Raw genomic sequence first — 15,043 nt, 5'->3', positions numbered from 1 at the left:
CTCGTGGATTACTGAAGGTATGTCAATATGGTCAATTAGAAATATCACCCTTTTTACATCATTTTTAGGAACGCCATTTATGAAGTTAAGTTCTGCATGCATTTATCAACAAAATACCGACAGTACAAAATACATTCCTATAATAAGCCATCAGTATTCTAAACCTCAGTACAAGGATTTGTTTTAGCTGCGATAACCTTCGTTTTTTGTACAAAATGTCAATTCTTGGTACATGTATGAGCATATTTATACAGCAACGTTTGAGCAAAAATTTACATTGCACAAAGTCATCTTGAAACAGAATCGACTAAAGTTCAGAATTCAGTTTACGGGCCAACGACAAAAAAATTAGCACCATTTTGGAAGTTAGCGCTGAATGGCAGAACTAGAGAAGAAGAGGTAGACATAGTCTGATATACTTTTCTTTTCAACACAAATAACCCTGGACAATTGAGCAAGTCGAAACAAAGTGGCAACATCAACTTCGCTTCTCAACTGTAAGGAACTAGCAGTAAACTTGTCATACTTTGAATGGAGTGTTCAATAGGAAATTTGTGTAAATATTCTCTAGGACTACCAGTGCATGGAGGCTCCAGTAAAATAATTCAAAAAGTATACCAACTCATTCAGTCAATAAGCCATTTGCGTGTGGCCTATACCCTTTGGGATTTAAATTTGAAAACATCTGGTACACCGACTTGCTCAGAATGCTTGCCACAATTTTAACTTCGAATTCTCCCGACCAAACACACTGTTGCTAATCACATGATTCGGGGCAAGCTCTTGCATAGTTATGTAAGAGACGCTCAGCACCAATACATTGTTCACAATGGGTGAAAATGGCACAAAGACACCAGACCATGCCGGAGCTGGGGGTTGCTAGCATAAGGCTTGCCCCGAATAGCGTGATATAGTAACAGTCTCTTTGGTCGGCAGAATGCAAGTTAAAATGTGCAAAACATTGGATTAACTCAGCATTCCAGATTTTATTCAAATTTAACTCGATAATGGCTTATTGTGATTTCTCCTACAAAGAAATTGCGACATCATTAGGGAAAAATGAACTGCGAATTTGGTAAAGTTAACACATGTTGGACAAGGAAATTAAACAATTGAACCACTATGGGAAAGTGACCAAGTTCACTATTTTTCATTCTTCAGTATAAACGAATCTTGGCATGTGATCACCTGTTCAATCAGGTGCCCCTTCAATGGCGAAACCACTGTGCACGCTATTGTACGGATATAATCACAATGCTTCGGCCATTGAAGGGGGCCTCCTGTGAAAGACGTGATACCGTGCCCAGATTTGTCGACAAGGGTCAAACCAAGAAATTGACTGGCGAGGGATTTGAAGTTGAACCTGTGACAGCTGGAAAAGCAGTACCGATGCTCTACCAACTGAGCTATCTAGTTTGGAGTTTTGTTGCTCTCCGTTGATTAACAGTTCAAATCTCGCTCCAGTCAATTTCTCTGTTCACAAATATTCAGCCAAATTCCCAGCATTTTCTAAGACGTGGTATACATGCTTTCCATATGAGTGAAATATGGATCAATTTCAGACAAAATAATTCAACAATACAGTTAACTTGCAGGCAACCAGATTCAAAAACAGTTCCAGAAATTGCACCGAAATTTTGAGTGGACACACAGATATGCATTCTCGCTGATCCAATATTCCCCTAGCCTCATTTCATTCCAATCGGAACTATTTTGTAAACAAGCTTACAATCTTATACAAAAAAAACAACCACTTCTGAAGCATTCCGTTTTGCAAAAAAAATCTCCTTCAAATATCAAAAATCTATCGTAATCATTGTTTTCCTTCTGTGGCAAATTTGCTAGGAAATAATTCACATCTTTCTCTGCAGCGTGGTTTTGATTTGGCTAAAAGTTGGCAAAAAGGTTTTCAAAGATGAACATCAACACCTCGATTTTACCTTCTAAAGCCAAAACAAAAAATTCCTTCTTCAATAATTTGCAAAAAGGGTCTCAAAGATTTCTTTGATTTACGTATTTTACAAGTAGGCTCGGGATTCAATTTGTTCTCGATCAATGCACCCTAGGGCCGCAATTAAAATTATACAAAACAAACCAAAAAAAAAAAGGCGCTAGTTTCTACATGAAGGGCAGAGATCACTCATCTTCAACAAACATAAGAAAATATCAAAAAATCTTTCAGATCATAATTTTTTTCAGCATATAAATTTATCTATGGCCCGTGGACTGCATTGCTACGAGAAATTATTAATTCTTTTAAAAGTATTCACATAAAATGAACAGTGGAAGAAAAAATCTCCAGACCTCCTCTAGAAATGAATCACAAAATTGACTATAGAGTACTTTTGTCGGCTATTTCAAGTAAAAAAACAAAACAATCGTTTTCAGGCATTATTTTGCGTCACTAATAACCTGCTTTGTTTAATGCCAAGATGTATTATCAACCACATGCAAAAACAATATATAAAATGAAGAATACTTAAGTTTACAAATCCTATTGGATTATCACTTTCAATTAAGCGACAATCTTTCTAATAAGATTTTTGACTTTTGGTTGATGATTATTTCTTCCCCGTTTGACAATTCTGTTTGTAAACAACACCTGATAATATCATTTCCATTGGGCGTTAGGGAAAAATTTATAGGAACAAAATGCAGGGCGGCTGTAAAATATACCAACCGCTACAACAGTCCCTAGTTGTGAGTGTCATTCAGTTCGGGCCAAAACGGCTTTTTTTTTTCTTAATAAAGTACAACAGAAGTGTACCTTTTTTTTTTCTCCATAATGGTAAGCATCATTTGCTTTACCAGCAGCTTCTATCGTGACGCTGTGACGTGACGTGACGCTGTGACGTGGCTTACTTGGGGCCGCCACCAAGAGTGGGGAATTCCTCCTCGCTGGTCATCAGTGGAGCCTGACTGCTGCTTCCACCACGGCCACCTCGTCCCCCGCCGCCACCGCGACCTCCGCCGCGACCTCCACCACGACCTCCGCGACCTCCACCACGGCCTCCAAAGCCGCCGCCGCGGCCACCGCCCCGCGGGGTGTATCCACGCTCATTCTCCCCGCTGCGACGATCGGTGCGGGTGTCGTCGCGCTCAAAGTCGCGATCACGGCCAAAGTCGCGATCGCGGCCGAAGTCGCGACCACGACCGCCGCCCTCACGACCACCACCCTCTTGACCAGCGCCCTCACGACCACCACCATCACGACCACCGCCATCACGACCGCCATCCCGACCGCCATCACGACCACCATCACGACTACCTCCATCACGACCACCGCCATCACGACCACCGCCGTCACGACCACCGCGACCGCCGCGGCCACCTCTGCCTCCGCGGCCGCCACGTCCTCCGCGTCCCATGCCCCGCCCTCCTTCTCCAGACTGGCGCTCCGATTCGTTGAAGCTGATGTTGATGTCCACAACCTGGGCCTTGCCTTGGCGATCCTTGTGTGGATGCTCTACCACGGCGGCAGGCTGAAACACAACAGGGAAAAGGTTATCAGCATAACTCGTACAATTGTTAAGCAAACATGCTGGAACTGAATCTGCAATGAAAACGTTTAAGCATATTTTCTTCCATATGAAATCAACATGATGTTTAAACTATATGCATGATGTCTCAGCGAAAAGTAAAAAATTAGGATATTGCCCGACACTTCAGTGCCATTTTCTAAGAGTGCCCGAGTTGTAGTCATGTCGCTCGGGTTGAGTCCAAGTATTTGACTCATTTGGTTCAAATCTGAGCCCATGACACGAGTCGTTTGATTCAAACCCGAGTCTCCGAGTCACGAGCCAATGTGTACATGAACGTGTAGGCCAATGCACTGTACGATATAGATACATATGCACTGACCTGCACCCGATTTCATCAAACTCTTCGTAACTTACGATGCATCGCAGCGCTGCGACGCGTCGTATCTCTACGATGCGTCGCTGCTGCGACACGTCCTGTGATCCATTTCACTAAACATGTCGTAAGTGCGGCGCGTCGTAGGTGTATTTATAGCACAACTCGGTGACTGTTTTATGTCTTTAGTCAGCGTACAGTAAATAGTCGTCTGATATTCAACAAAGAGTCGTCGGATCTCAGCTCGACATTTGTTAAAACGTAAAACAAAATGGCGCCCGTGCGATGCAATTTTGAAGGAAAACAAGCTCTCATTGGACTGTATAGCTACTTTGAAATTTCAACTCTAATATTCCAGTCTAATTCATAATTATTCAATGAATTTTCTATTTACAACTTTACACACATTGCCTCGGTATTATAATCTCGTTAATGTAATGTTTGTGGCATAAAACTGGCTTAGAAATGACTCTTCTTATTTTGCGATGACCACTAGACACGTCGTAACTTGCGACGTGTTTTAAGCCGTTGTCAAGGAACTTACGACGCGTTTAACACATCGCAACTTTCGTGAAATGGAAGATACGACGCGTCGCGAGTTGCGACGTGTTACACGTCGTAACTCGAGTTGCGACGCGTCGCAGCGCTTCCTGAAATCGGGTGCTGGACTCTCATACATGTAAGCAATATATGTATTAAAGTGATTTGCGGTTGTGGGAAATAGGAAGGAGTGCATTTAATAACAAACGTTACGATTTACAATACCACCTGGAGATGGTGGGTTACGGTTTATAATGTGTTTAATGTTCTTTAGGCCAAAAAAAAGAGGCTCTGGTTTCTGGTATGCTCTGGTTTCTGGTATGTTTTCTCTGATTTTTGTCTTGACTATCAGAATTTCCCGAAGAAAATTCATGTCGGTCGAGATCGTAAGTGGGTACAGAATTCTCAAGCTTTATGGCGTTACATTAAGGGGGGAAAAACATCAAAATTATATTTCTTTGGTAAAAAAAAATGTGTGACTCGTGAGTAAGGAGTCATTATCATCAAATCTGAACCATAATGGTCGAGTCCAAGTCTAAGTCTTTTTGCCGATATGACTGGAGTCGAGTTGAGTCTGAGTCATCGAAATTTAACTTGAGTCGGACTTGAGTCCAGGTCCTGGACTTGAGTCCGACACCACTCACACCGATGAGTGCCCATGCTTCAGTACCATCCTCTCAAGTGGCATCATTAATTAACCCTAACCCTGCCAGACGCAACACAGTGGGACAGGCTGAAAAGTCTGGTGCACTTTGATGCATTCAGCTACGAACACCAGTGCATCAACGGCCACTTCTGAGACAATGAGAGCTAATCCCATAGAACAATGCCACAGTTGTATCCTGCTGCAGTTGGTGACCACAGACTCTGAGGCAGTTTGGCCTTGAGATTTGTGACCTGATGAATCTTGCTACACTGGGCAGGCTTGTCACTTAGACGAGTGTTGCATGTTGCTGCGTTTAGCAGGGTTTCTAGCCAAAATACCCTGGAGGGTTAGGGTCAAGATTCTGTTGAAATCATCCTTGGCCCTCATGGGACGGCTGCAAAGTTTGGAATCGGCTTCACGGTTACTATAAATCATTACTTGAGAAACTCACCTTTTCGTCCTCACTTCGGTCCTGTTTCTTGAGAGCCACGGTCTGTCCCCACTGGCTGGTGTCTTCTCCCTCGCCAGGGCGGCGGACATTGAACTGAGCCTTGGAGCGTTCCTTGGAGAGTTGCTCCTTGTACTCATCCAGAGTCAGCTCTTTTGCCTCCTCCTCCTTGGGGACTTCTTCCTCTCCTTCCACTGCCTCGCCGTCCTTGGTCTCTCCGCCTTCGGTGGTTTCCCTGCCGAAACGAAACAAATTTAATGCTTACACAGCTCTTAACCTTTACAGCCTAGGCCTTTTTGCTAGAAAACATCCTCAATCCTGCAAAATCCTCCCATTGCCACCATGTGAAAATTTGATACAGCCTCAATCCTCCAAAATCATCCGTTATCTCTTGAATTCGCTGAATGGAGGGGTGTCCACTGTCTCGATCCTTCAAAATCACTGTAATAGGTTGAGGCAGCGCAGTTGATATCCAGAAGCAGTGCGGATGATGCCCAGTATAATTTCGATCTCAATTATGCATGGCTGAACATAAATAATGCTGGGTACAGCCTACAAACTCGACACAATGCATCCTCCAAAGTCAACTTACACTTGCTTTGCCATTTAGCCTAAACCCTCCCAAACCAGCTGGTTGATTTTGGAGGACTGAGGAGGTTTAGCGTTAATTTTTGATCTGAACCAGAGTTGCATTCACATCTATCACAAGGCCGTCACAAGTCCAGGTAAAAGTTTATCACATATAAACATTTACAATGGACTGCTTTTGTCATGGTACTTGACTTGAGACTGGAGGACTTGTAAGGAACTCAACTACAGTAAACTCCCGTTAAGTCAAATCTCAAGGGAATGGATACAAAGTTTGAGGTATCCAGAGTCCAAGTCCAAGACACGTTCTCACTGAGCCAATTGCAGCTACGCGATGTTGCGCACTGATCCGACGAATTATAGCAACCGCGCGCGCGTGTTCGTCGTGTCAACGCTTGCGCGTGCTTCGCCGAATAAAAAAAAAAAAGAACTACTAACGGAAATTTCCAACAGTGCGTCTCAAAAAAAATCCTTATCCCTACATCGGAATGGACTACTACTTCAAGAAAAATGGACTTTCGAGTTATCGGAGTTTTCAAGTGAATGAGAGTTTACTGTATTGCATATGTGAACAGGGACCTTGGTCATTTGGTATGAGTGAAACCACTGGCATTAAGATTGGCCATGTCCAAATCATATGGCTACAGCCAGAAATAACACACGCATCTATGGAAGCCACTGGCTAGCGGCTGCCACTACTTCACATAGACCCGTGCGTTATTGCCGGCCATAGCCAGATGATTCGGACACGGCCAGACACTGACCAAGAGAACGTAAGCTTACTTGGGTTGTGCGTCCGTGTCCATGGGTTGTCCGCTGTATTCAGGGGTTGTTTCTCCATCGTCGGTAACGTTCGATGTGTTCAGGTCCCTGCAATGCAATAAAACAGACATTTGAAATGAATGAGCTCAACGGACTAACCTGACCCTGCCAGACGCAACACAGTGCAACAGGTGCAAAGCCTAGTTTCCATATCGACGTTAAGCTTGTGCAGACTCCGCGATCGTCTACGAGATAGTTTGCGTCCGTTTGGGTTGTCGCTGACATTTGTGGAATGAAATGTTTCCATACGTCTGCCTTGCAGTTTGGATCTCGTTTGCGTTGCTCTCTGCGTTAGTGCGTTTCTTACCTCGATATTGAAAGTAAAGTCTGTCACGAGCCAATGTGGCCCATCAGGCCTGCGTTTATCTCCGGTTTCAGTAGCATGAAACGACCGAGAATATTTCTACTTCCCCTGGATGGGATGCTAATGCCGGTACCCATTTATAGTCCTGGGTGGAGAGGGGCAAGTGGGGCCAAGGACACAATATATGGCCAGCAGCTGGATTCGAACCCCTCACCCTCTGATCATGAGTCACGAACACTAACTACTAGGCCACACACTCCCCAAATGGAAACTTGGCTTAAAAGTCTGTGGGACCTTGCTGCATTGAGCCACCACCAGTGCATAAACGGCCAATTCTGAGACAATGAGAGCTAGTCCCATTGAACAATGCCACAGTTGTATCGGTGATCACATACTCTGAGGCATTTTGACCATGAGATTTCTGACCTGATGGATCTTGCTACACTGGGCAGACGTGTCATTTTGACAAGTGTTATATGTTGCTACATTAAGCAGGGTTTCTAGCCCAAACCAGCCAGAATACCCTAGGGGGTTAGGTCTGAGAAGTGGTAACTTCTGACAGCCCATACCCAGATAAACGCATTTTTACAGAAAACCTCTGTTGGACATCTGAGCACTCAACAAACTGTTGAAGTCTGTTGGATTCAGCAGGCTTCCACATTAACGCTGACATTAGATTTTGTTGGATTGATCATGTGCCTAAAGAGAAATCTAATGGGATTTATGTGCATGAAAAGAGGACTTTGACAGTGTAAGTTCTTTGTAGCACAGGTCCGATTCCCAATGTTATTAAAAGAATTTGCTTCAGATGACTGTAAGGAAAGGTTGCATTGCCTGATGAAATATAAGATTCTGCTTCATATCAGAAAGAGATTCGAAGGTAGGTGTTTAAAAATATCATTTTGAACGTACGGGTAAAAAAAAAAAAAAAACAAGAAAAGGAATTGCTCTTTGAGAAATGAATTTGCATTATCCTTTTTTGTTTGTGCAAACGAGTGACTTAGTCTCTAATCAGCGACTTGGTTTGTAGTTAAGTGACTAAGTGGATAACTGGTGACTTCATTTGAAGTTAAGTGAGTTAGTGGTCTAGTGGATAATAAGTGACAGTTTGCAGTTAAGTATAACTAGTGACTTCGTTTGCAATTAAGTGACTGAGCGGCTAACTAGTGACTTAGTTTGCAGTTAAGTGACTGAGCGGCTAACTAGTGACTAAGTTTGCAGTTAACTGACTGAGCGGCTAACTAGTGACTTAGTTTGCAGTTAAGTGACTGAGCGGCTAACTAGTGACTTAGTATGCAGTTTAAGCGACTTAGTCGCCGACTAGTAACTTAGTAATTAGTATAGACATGTGATTAAGGGTAGATTAGTGACTCAGAACCAGACGCAACATGGTGGTAGATAAGTAACTTACTGCCACACCCACAATTTGGTGCCGAGTTAAGTGAGAAATGCGCTTCAAAAACCATTTTCATGGATTGTCAAATTTGTCAGGGTTATTGTTCAAGTGGTTGTTTTACAACTTGGGTGATTTGCCAATTTGAAGCAATACATATATGTAGTGGATGAAGTCTGCACTACTGTTACAGTACCCCATCAATGGCAACAAAGAGAGAGAGTTAGACTATATCCTTGGCACCCTAACAAAGGCGCTTTGGGGTTACTGCAAATTCCAATGAAAAATTTGTCCTGTGAGGTCACCGATGGCTATCTGCTCCTTTTGAGACAGTGAAAAAGTAAAGCATGTCAAGAGCCAATATAGCCCATCAGGCCGGCATTTATGCCCGGTTTCCTTGGCATGAAACCACTGAGAATATTTCTATTCCATCGCAGGTTACTCCCCAGCTAATGCCGGTACCCATTTATACTCCTGGGTGGAGAGAGGCAAGTGGGGGTGAAGCAGCTTGCCCAAGGACACAACACATGGCCAGTGGCTCGATTCGAACCCCTGGGCCTCAGATCATGAGTCACAAACCCTAACCACTAGGCCACACCCTAGGTGGGTGGAGTCCATTTATTATTGGGGGTTGTAAGTCTGTGGAGAGGGTGCAACAGGAATTGACTGCGAGTCAACAACAACCGGAGCATCTCAAAACAACAAAATCTTCCAACTCGCACTAGAAAACTTGTGTCTTTGCATAAAACTGTCTCTCCGTTGATTTTCATCGTGCGTGCTAAACTTTGCCAAGCACTATTTTCTACTTCAAGGCGGAAAAAAAAATTGGTCGGTATCCAAGTGGGAAGAGTTTCCTGGAGTTTTGAGATGCTCGTAGCAGGAAAGCAAAAAAAGAGCCCCAAAACCTGTCCACTCACCTCATGTCGTCCTTGGGCGTGCCCCAGTTGTGGGAGCCGGCCCCCTCACGCTTGTCTTGGGGCTTTAAGGAGCTGCTGAAACAGAAGAAGGCATCAAGTCAGCCCGTGAAGGCTCGCATTTAGACACAGAGACAGGCGTACTTTTCCATGTCAGTATAGCGGTGCCCAGGTGGTGCAAAACTAACTCGGACTATGTTTATCGTTCATTAAGTGCAGTGACTGTTAATAAATATTAACCCTAACCGCCCTGAATCCTTCAAAATCCTTTTTGCCAAAGTGGAGGAATTTGGAGGATTGAGGTTACATGGCTAAAGTGCGTTTATTATTTCGTAGGATGCACTTTGTCAAGGTCTTGGGCCGGATCTTGTGTTGTTTTTGCTCAGCCAAGCATAAATATAGGCCTGGATTATGCTTGAAATCCTCCGTACTGCTCCAGGATGTCACTGGCCAAGCCTCAACCTATTGACAGTCACTGCCGCAGTATTTTGCAGGATTCAGGCAGTGGTCACCCCTCCATGGACCATATTCAAGAAGTAATGGAGGAATTTGCAGGATTGAGGCTATATCATGCTGTTTTTCCATGCGGCCAATTGGAGGATTTTGCAGGATTGAGGCTATCCAAGCAAAAAGGCCTAGGGAGTTAGGGTTAAAATAATTTCATAGCTATTGTGCATTAACTTCCCTTTTAACCAAAACATGGCAGTTATGCACATGTACGTTTTAACAAGTTCCGCATAATCAAATTGCTTGTAATAACCTACCCTATTACTCCTTACGCAACCTTTGGGTTGCGCTCACAGAGATAGGCTTGCTAGTCTGGCAAAGTGAAGTATCTGAACAACTGCAGTGCGGACAATCTTTACAGTGAAGGAAAGTGCACTGAGTAAAGAAGTGTTGTGTCCTGCAACTTGGATAAAGCGGCTATTTTGCGTGACATTCATGCATCTTTGTTCACACACGAGTATCTACGACATTGCTGCGCGCCAGAGTCGTCGCGACAAAATCGCCCATGTGTAAATAGGCCCTGATGTGTGAAGCAAGCTGAATCCAACAAAATTCAACCACCAGGAAAAAAAAAAATGTCTTCAGTCCACCACTCAGACCAACATGTCATGACACTGCCCACTGTTGGATAATGCTGGGTAGGACAGTTTGGGTCAAATATTGGGGAAACAATTCCATACCTGGACATCACTTGACACCCTGTGCACAAACCCTATGAGACTGGTCTCAAAAAAGCTGTTTTCTCAGTAAATGCTTCAATATTTTCCTTGCTAAAGTTGACTTTTTAGACATGTTATCACTTTCTGATGGCCGATAGGTCACTGCAGGGAAAATGATGTCTGTGTATGTAATTCTTTCCAATATTGGGTTCAACAAATGTTCTCAACCAAAGTGTATTTATTCTAAAACTGACCAGGAAAACAACATTCCACCACAATGCAACAGATGACTCATGAATATAAACAAAAGTGAAACAAAAAAAATTGTTCCATTTGACAATTAACTTCTTGGCAACTGGAGCTTCTATTCTTATGTACTTTAACGAAACTCCAAAATCCAACGACACAGATGTAATTAGACACAATTTCTCAGTCAAATATAAAGAACTACAATCAAATTGTAGCCGTCACGTGCACTCAGAGTGCCTTCCCTTCAGAGTGAGAAATCTGGCTTGGTGCATCAATTCGTTCCGACAATTATTGGAAATGATCAGTGAACTTTTCAGGTCAAAATCGTATAATTTCACCCTTTGCAGCCAAACTCAGCCTTATTGAGATAAGGTGGACACAATACGAGGGCGCTATTTAGAGTGGTTGAAAACTCTGGTACTTACCCAATTTTACCCACTCTGAATAGCGCCCTCGTATTGTGTCCGCTTTATCCAAAAAAAACCTTAAATGGACAATTTTTAATCCCATTTTGTGGGATACATGTAGTGAAAAGAAAACAGGCTGGAATTTTTTTTAGTGTCGCCACCACCTCAAATTTACAAGTACCTCTTGTCGTTGCCGCTATGGCGTTCAAACTCCCTCTTGCCCCGGAAGTCACGCCCACCAGAGTATCCGCCGCGCCCTCTGCCACGCCCCCGGCCTCGGCCTCTCTCGCCCCTCGGCGGCCTGTCGGCTTGATCGGCTCCCCGGTACACCGGCCGGTCCGACCTCTCACCCCGGACCTCGGCCGGGGCATGGTTCTCTTGGTTCTCGCTGGAGTCTTGATCCCTTCTCTCGCGGGGCGGGCGTCGGTTTTCTCCGCCTTGGCGGGCGCTGGAGCCTCGGTTGCCGCCTCGGCCGCCTTGCCTTCTGGAGTCCACAGGCTCCTGCCGCGTTTCTGTACAAACAAAATGCTCTCTTTACAGGTCTAAGTTGGAAACAATTTTGCACGTTATTTTACCAATTAATAATGCAAGTTAATTTACACCAATTGAAAAAAAAACAGAAAAAATGTCGCCACATGACGCCACTTCAGCGGTTGTGTACAAAGTCTATGGAGAGTCAGAAAATTTTGTAAGTATTTCCCAACAAAATGGGAAATGTTTTTCAGCCCCAGATCCATGTTTTATCATCATTTTTGAACATTTGACGGAACTTCATTGAGATGATATATGAAGGAAAAAGTCAGGTTGCAAAAATTTTTCAAAAAAAAATATAATATTTTCAACCTTAGATTTCAATAATTTCAACTGGGGGCTTCGGTAATTTGTAATTTGTAAAAAACAAAAGGGCTTTTTTAAGTGTGGTAAAATATTTATAATCTTTTTTTTTTAGTTGGATATCAAGTTGATTTTCATGTTCTGGTTTCAACTTACCAGCTTACAGTGTAGGGAAAGAATGTAGCATCCAGACACCAGATGTGTACAAAGTCTATTGAAGGGTCAAGTGCATTTTCGAAGTATTTTGTTACAAACATGTACAAAATTGGAAATGTTTCTCAGTCCCAGATTCATGTCTTTTAATTTAAGCATAGGCTATTGGCAATGACTGACCTTCATTGACATAATAGGCCCTATATGATGAAAAAAAGTGGCATCAGGATGCAACATACTTTCCCAGTGTGGTTTCTATTGAAAAAAAAATTGTCATAAAAAATACAATTTTTAATGTGAAACTGCAACAGAAAAAGTGAAGTTGACAAGAAATTTCTGAGCACCAACATTTGACCATTCAACATTCTACAAACAATATTAACCTCTTTAACATGCTGCAAAAATGTCATTTGCAATACCATGCAATGAACAGTTACATTCATCCATGCAGTCAATTGTGGAAACATTCTTCTTCTTGGAATGTGTGCAAAAAATATAGACATTCATGGTTTAAAAATGGCGGCTTCGACTACATGTGACTGCTCACAAAATAATATGCTCGCATTCGCAATATCGGTCAAAATAAAACACTAGCAACCACCTTCGAGCACTAAAATAATGACAAATATCCTTAGAAACATGTAAGGTGATTTAAGATGAGTTACCTTCGACTTTAGGCTTCTGTTGTGGCTCGGGTTCTTTCTTTTCTGCCTCGGCCTTCTTCTTCCCTTCGCTCTTCTTTTTCTTGTCCTTCTTCTGTGATTTCTTTTCCGTCGGAAGGATTTCCAGTGGATCTCCGACCATGTCCATGTCCAGGAAGAACCTGTTTTCAACTTGTACCGAATATTGTGAATCCATCTTTGCCGATTTCTTCGACAAATTCAGGATGGCAATGGATTCTTTTCGTTATAAGTTCAGATGCATTTGTGCAAGTTCTTGGGATCGTCCAATATGGCGAAATCTCTGAGCATATCTGCATGCGGATATCATGCATGCGATTTTGCATAGCGCGAATGCATGATCGATGAATACAGCGCTGGTAGCCGTGTTGCAGGTAGACATAATACAGTGGGAAGAGACTGGTACCAACCAAGAATTCAGGGCACCAAAATAATACATGAGCTATGAGGGCGCCGAATTTTTAATATAACTGTGCATGTGTTACATACATATATGTACAATGTGCATATAACCGATAGCCGCTAGAATGTTTCTCAAAATGTTATTTCGAAGAAAAAAAAGTGTTGTTTTGTTTCAGAGTGTTCGATCCCTCAACAACAATGATAATTACTTAGCGTTAACCCTCATTTTCAATTCGACATGTGCGCCTTGTGTACATGGAATTGCCTTATATGGGCAAATTGACGAACAGGGTATATCATCGCATCACGCGACTGAACCGCGCCGCGGCAGTCCGCCCCCGGGCCCCCTCGTGCCTTCTACGCCCCGCCCCCTTCCCGACCCGCACAATGTCAATTAAATAACAAATATTCGATTAATTGAAGGGAATATTTAATCGATTATCTCAATATTCCAATCATGCAGCTTTTTCGAAAGTATAAGATTATGATTGAAGGATTTCCAATAAAGTTTAATAAACATTCAAACTTAAGGTGAGTGATTTTAACTTCGATCGAAGGGCCCCTAACGTGGCGCACTTGGATTTTTCGTCTCTAGTGCCTTGCTAGCAGAGCACAATTTTTACCTGAAATTTCCCAGTAAGTGAAATTTCATCAAGCTCTAAACATTCCCGTTCATAAATCTTGAGTCAAAGCCGTTTCCAGAGAAATTCTATTTTGGCGCGATTTTCCGATTTTATTTCGAAGTGCACAACGGACCCCTTAAAAATGCCCCCCCCCCCAAAAAAGGGCCAAAATACTAAAATAATTTTCTGACAAACTTGTTCTTTGGTTTGTGAGTGGAGATAATAATGATTTATCAGAATTTATCAACTTATCGTATTTAATCAAGTGCGCCACGCACATGCATATCACTTCTTGGCCAATTATTTTTGTGCCCAATTTCCGGACGCCATCGTTTTTTGAATTTCGGACTTCATGACTTTGAAATTATTCACAAAGGTTCAACAGCAAGCATTATATTTATGGGAAGCTGGTACAAAATACCGGGTGTCTACCTTTCAGCTGCACGGATCCACTGCACGGATCCAGCCCCCCTCCCCCCCCCCCATAACCCGGCCGGCTACGCCATGTTCACCATGCCTGTTTTAAATTAGTGAACACATACAATTTCGTTTTCGGTCCTTATTTGCCAAATTTGTCAAAGTTATTCGTCAACTTCATCGTCCAATAAAACTCAATTCATCTTTTAAGTATTTTTCTTGTATGTCTATGCTGTCTGTATGCGATATGCTGTTTATTTTTCCCCTTCAGTTTGTGACAAACTTTTCTCTCTTTTTTACAGAAAACTTTATACTTCTGGTCTCAAATTTCTTGACGAGGTCGTTTTGCTATCCCCCCCCCCCCCCTAAAAGAGGCAGGATGAAATCCCAATCGATCGCTTTCAGCCAATGATGATCGATTAATTATGAAGCGCCAAAAATAAACTCCGAACTAACTACGCCCTTTAAAAACTAATGTCTTGATTCCTACTAACCAACGGGGCCTATATCATTCTGTGTAATTCGCTTCGCGGAAAAACAATGTGTTTGCTGGCAGGTCGCGCGCCTTGCGGTTAACCCATGTTGCATTGCGGTTTAAAGGC

The 15,043-nt window shown here is 42.9% G+C and overlaps 1 protein-coding gene across 3 annotated transcripts; it reads right to left on the bottom strand.

The window, feature by feature from the left end:
- Positions 1-1,419: 1,419 nt before the first annotated feature.
- LOC119722412 (plasminogen activator inhibitor 1 RNA-binding protein-like) lies at positions 1,420-13,379 on the bottom strand. 3 transcript variants are annotated; one of them, XM_038192518.1, is made up of 6 exons: positions 12,985-13,377; positions 11,514-11,844; positions 9,514-9,588; positions 6,861-6,947; positions 5,493-5,724; positions 1,420-3,482 (listed from the first exon to the last, which is right to left on the bottom strand). In XM_038192518.1, the coding sequence occupies exons 1-6, from the start codon at positions 13,175-13,177 to the stop codon at positions 2,859-2,861; spliced, it is 1,542 nt and encodes a 513-aa protein (XP_038048446.1). In that variant the 5' UTR covers positions 13,178-13,377; the 3' UTR covers positions 1,420-2,858. The 3 variants fall into 3 exon arrangements, with proteins under 3 accessions (XP_038048446.1, XP_038048447.1, XP_038048448.1); XM_038192519.1 differs by having other exon boundaries at positions 9,514-9,585; XM_038192520.1 differs by lacking the exon at positions 9,514-9,588 and having other exon boundaries at positions 12,985-13,379.
- Positions 13,380-15,043: the final 1,664 nt, after the last annotated feature.

Source organism: Patiria miniata, unplaced genomic scaffold (genome assembly GCF_015706575.1).
Source record: "Patiria miniata isolate m_02_andy unplaced genomic scaffold, ASM1570657v1 HiC_scaffold_15, whole genome shotgun sequence".
Classification (NCBI taxonomy): domain Eukaryota; kingdom Metazoa; phylum Echinodermata; class Asteroidea; order Valvatida; family Asterinidae; genus Patiria; species Patiria miniata.
The sequence above is the reverse complement of the archived record's forward strand: the minus strand, read 5'-3'. Positions and strand labels throughout refer to the sequence as shown.

Bases quoted from the DNA above. Each gene is read 5' to 3' on its own strand.
- LOC119722412 (XM_038192518.1), bottom strand. From the start codon at position 13,177: ATGGATTCACAATATTCGGTACAAGTTGAAAACAGGTTCTTCCTGGAC. The intron at 6,948-9,513 runs GTGAGTGGACAG...ATTGCATTGCAG, and splicing joins ACGCCCAAGGACGACATGAG to GGACCTGAACACATCGAACG. The intron at 5,725-6,860 runs GTAAGCTTACGT...TCGTTTCGGCAG, and splicing joins GACACGGACGCACAACCCAA to GGAAACCACCGAAGGCGGAG.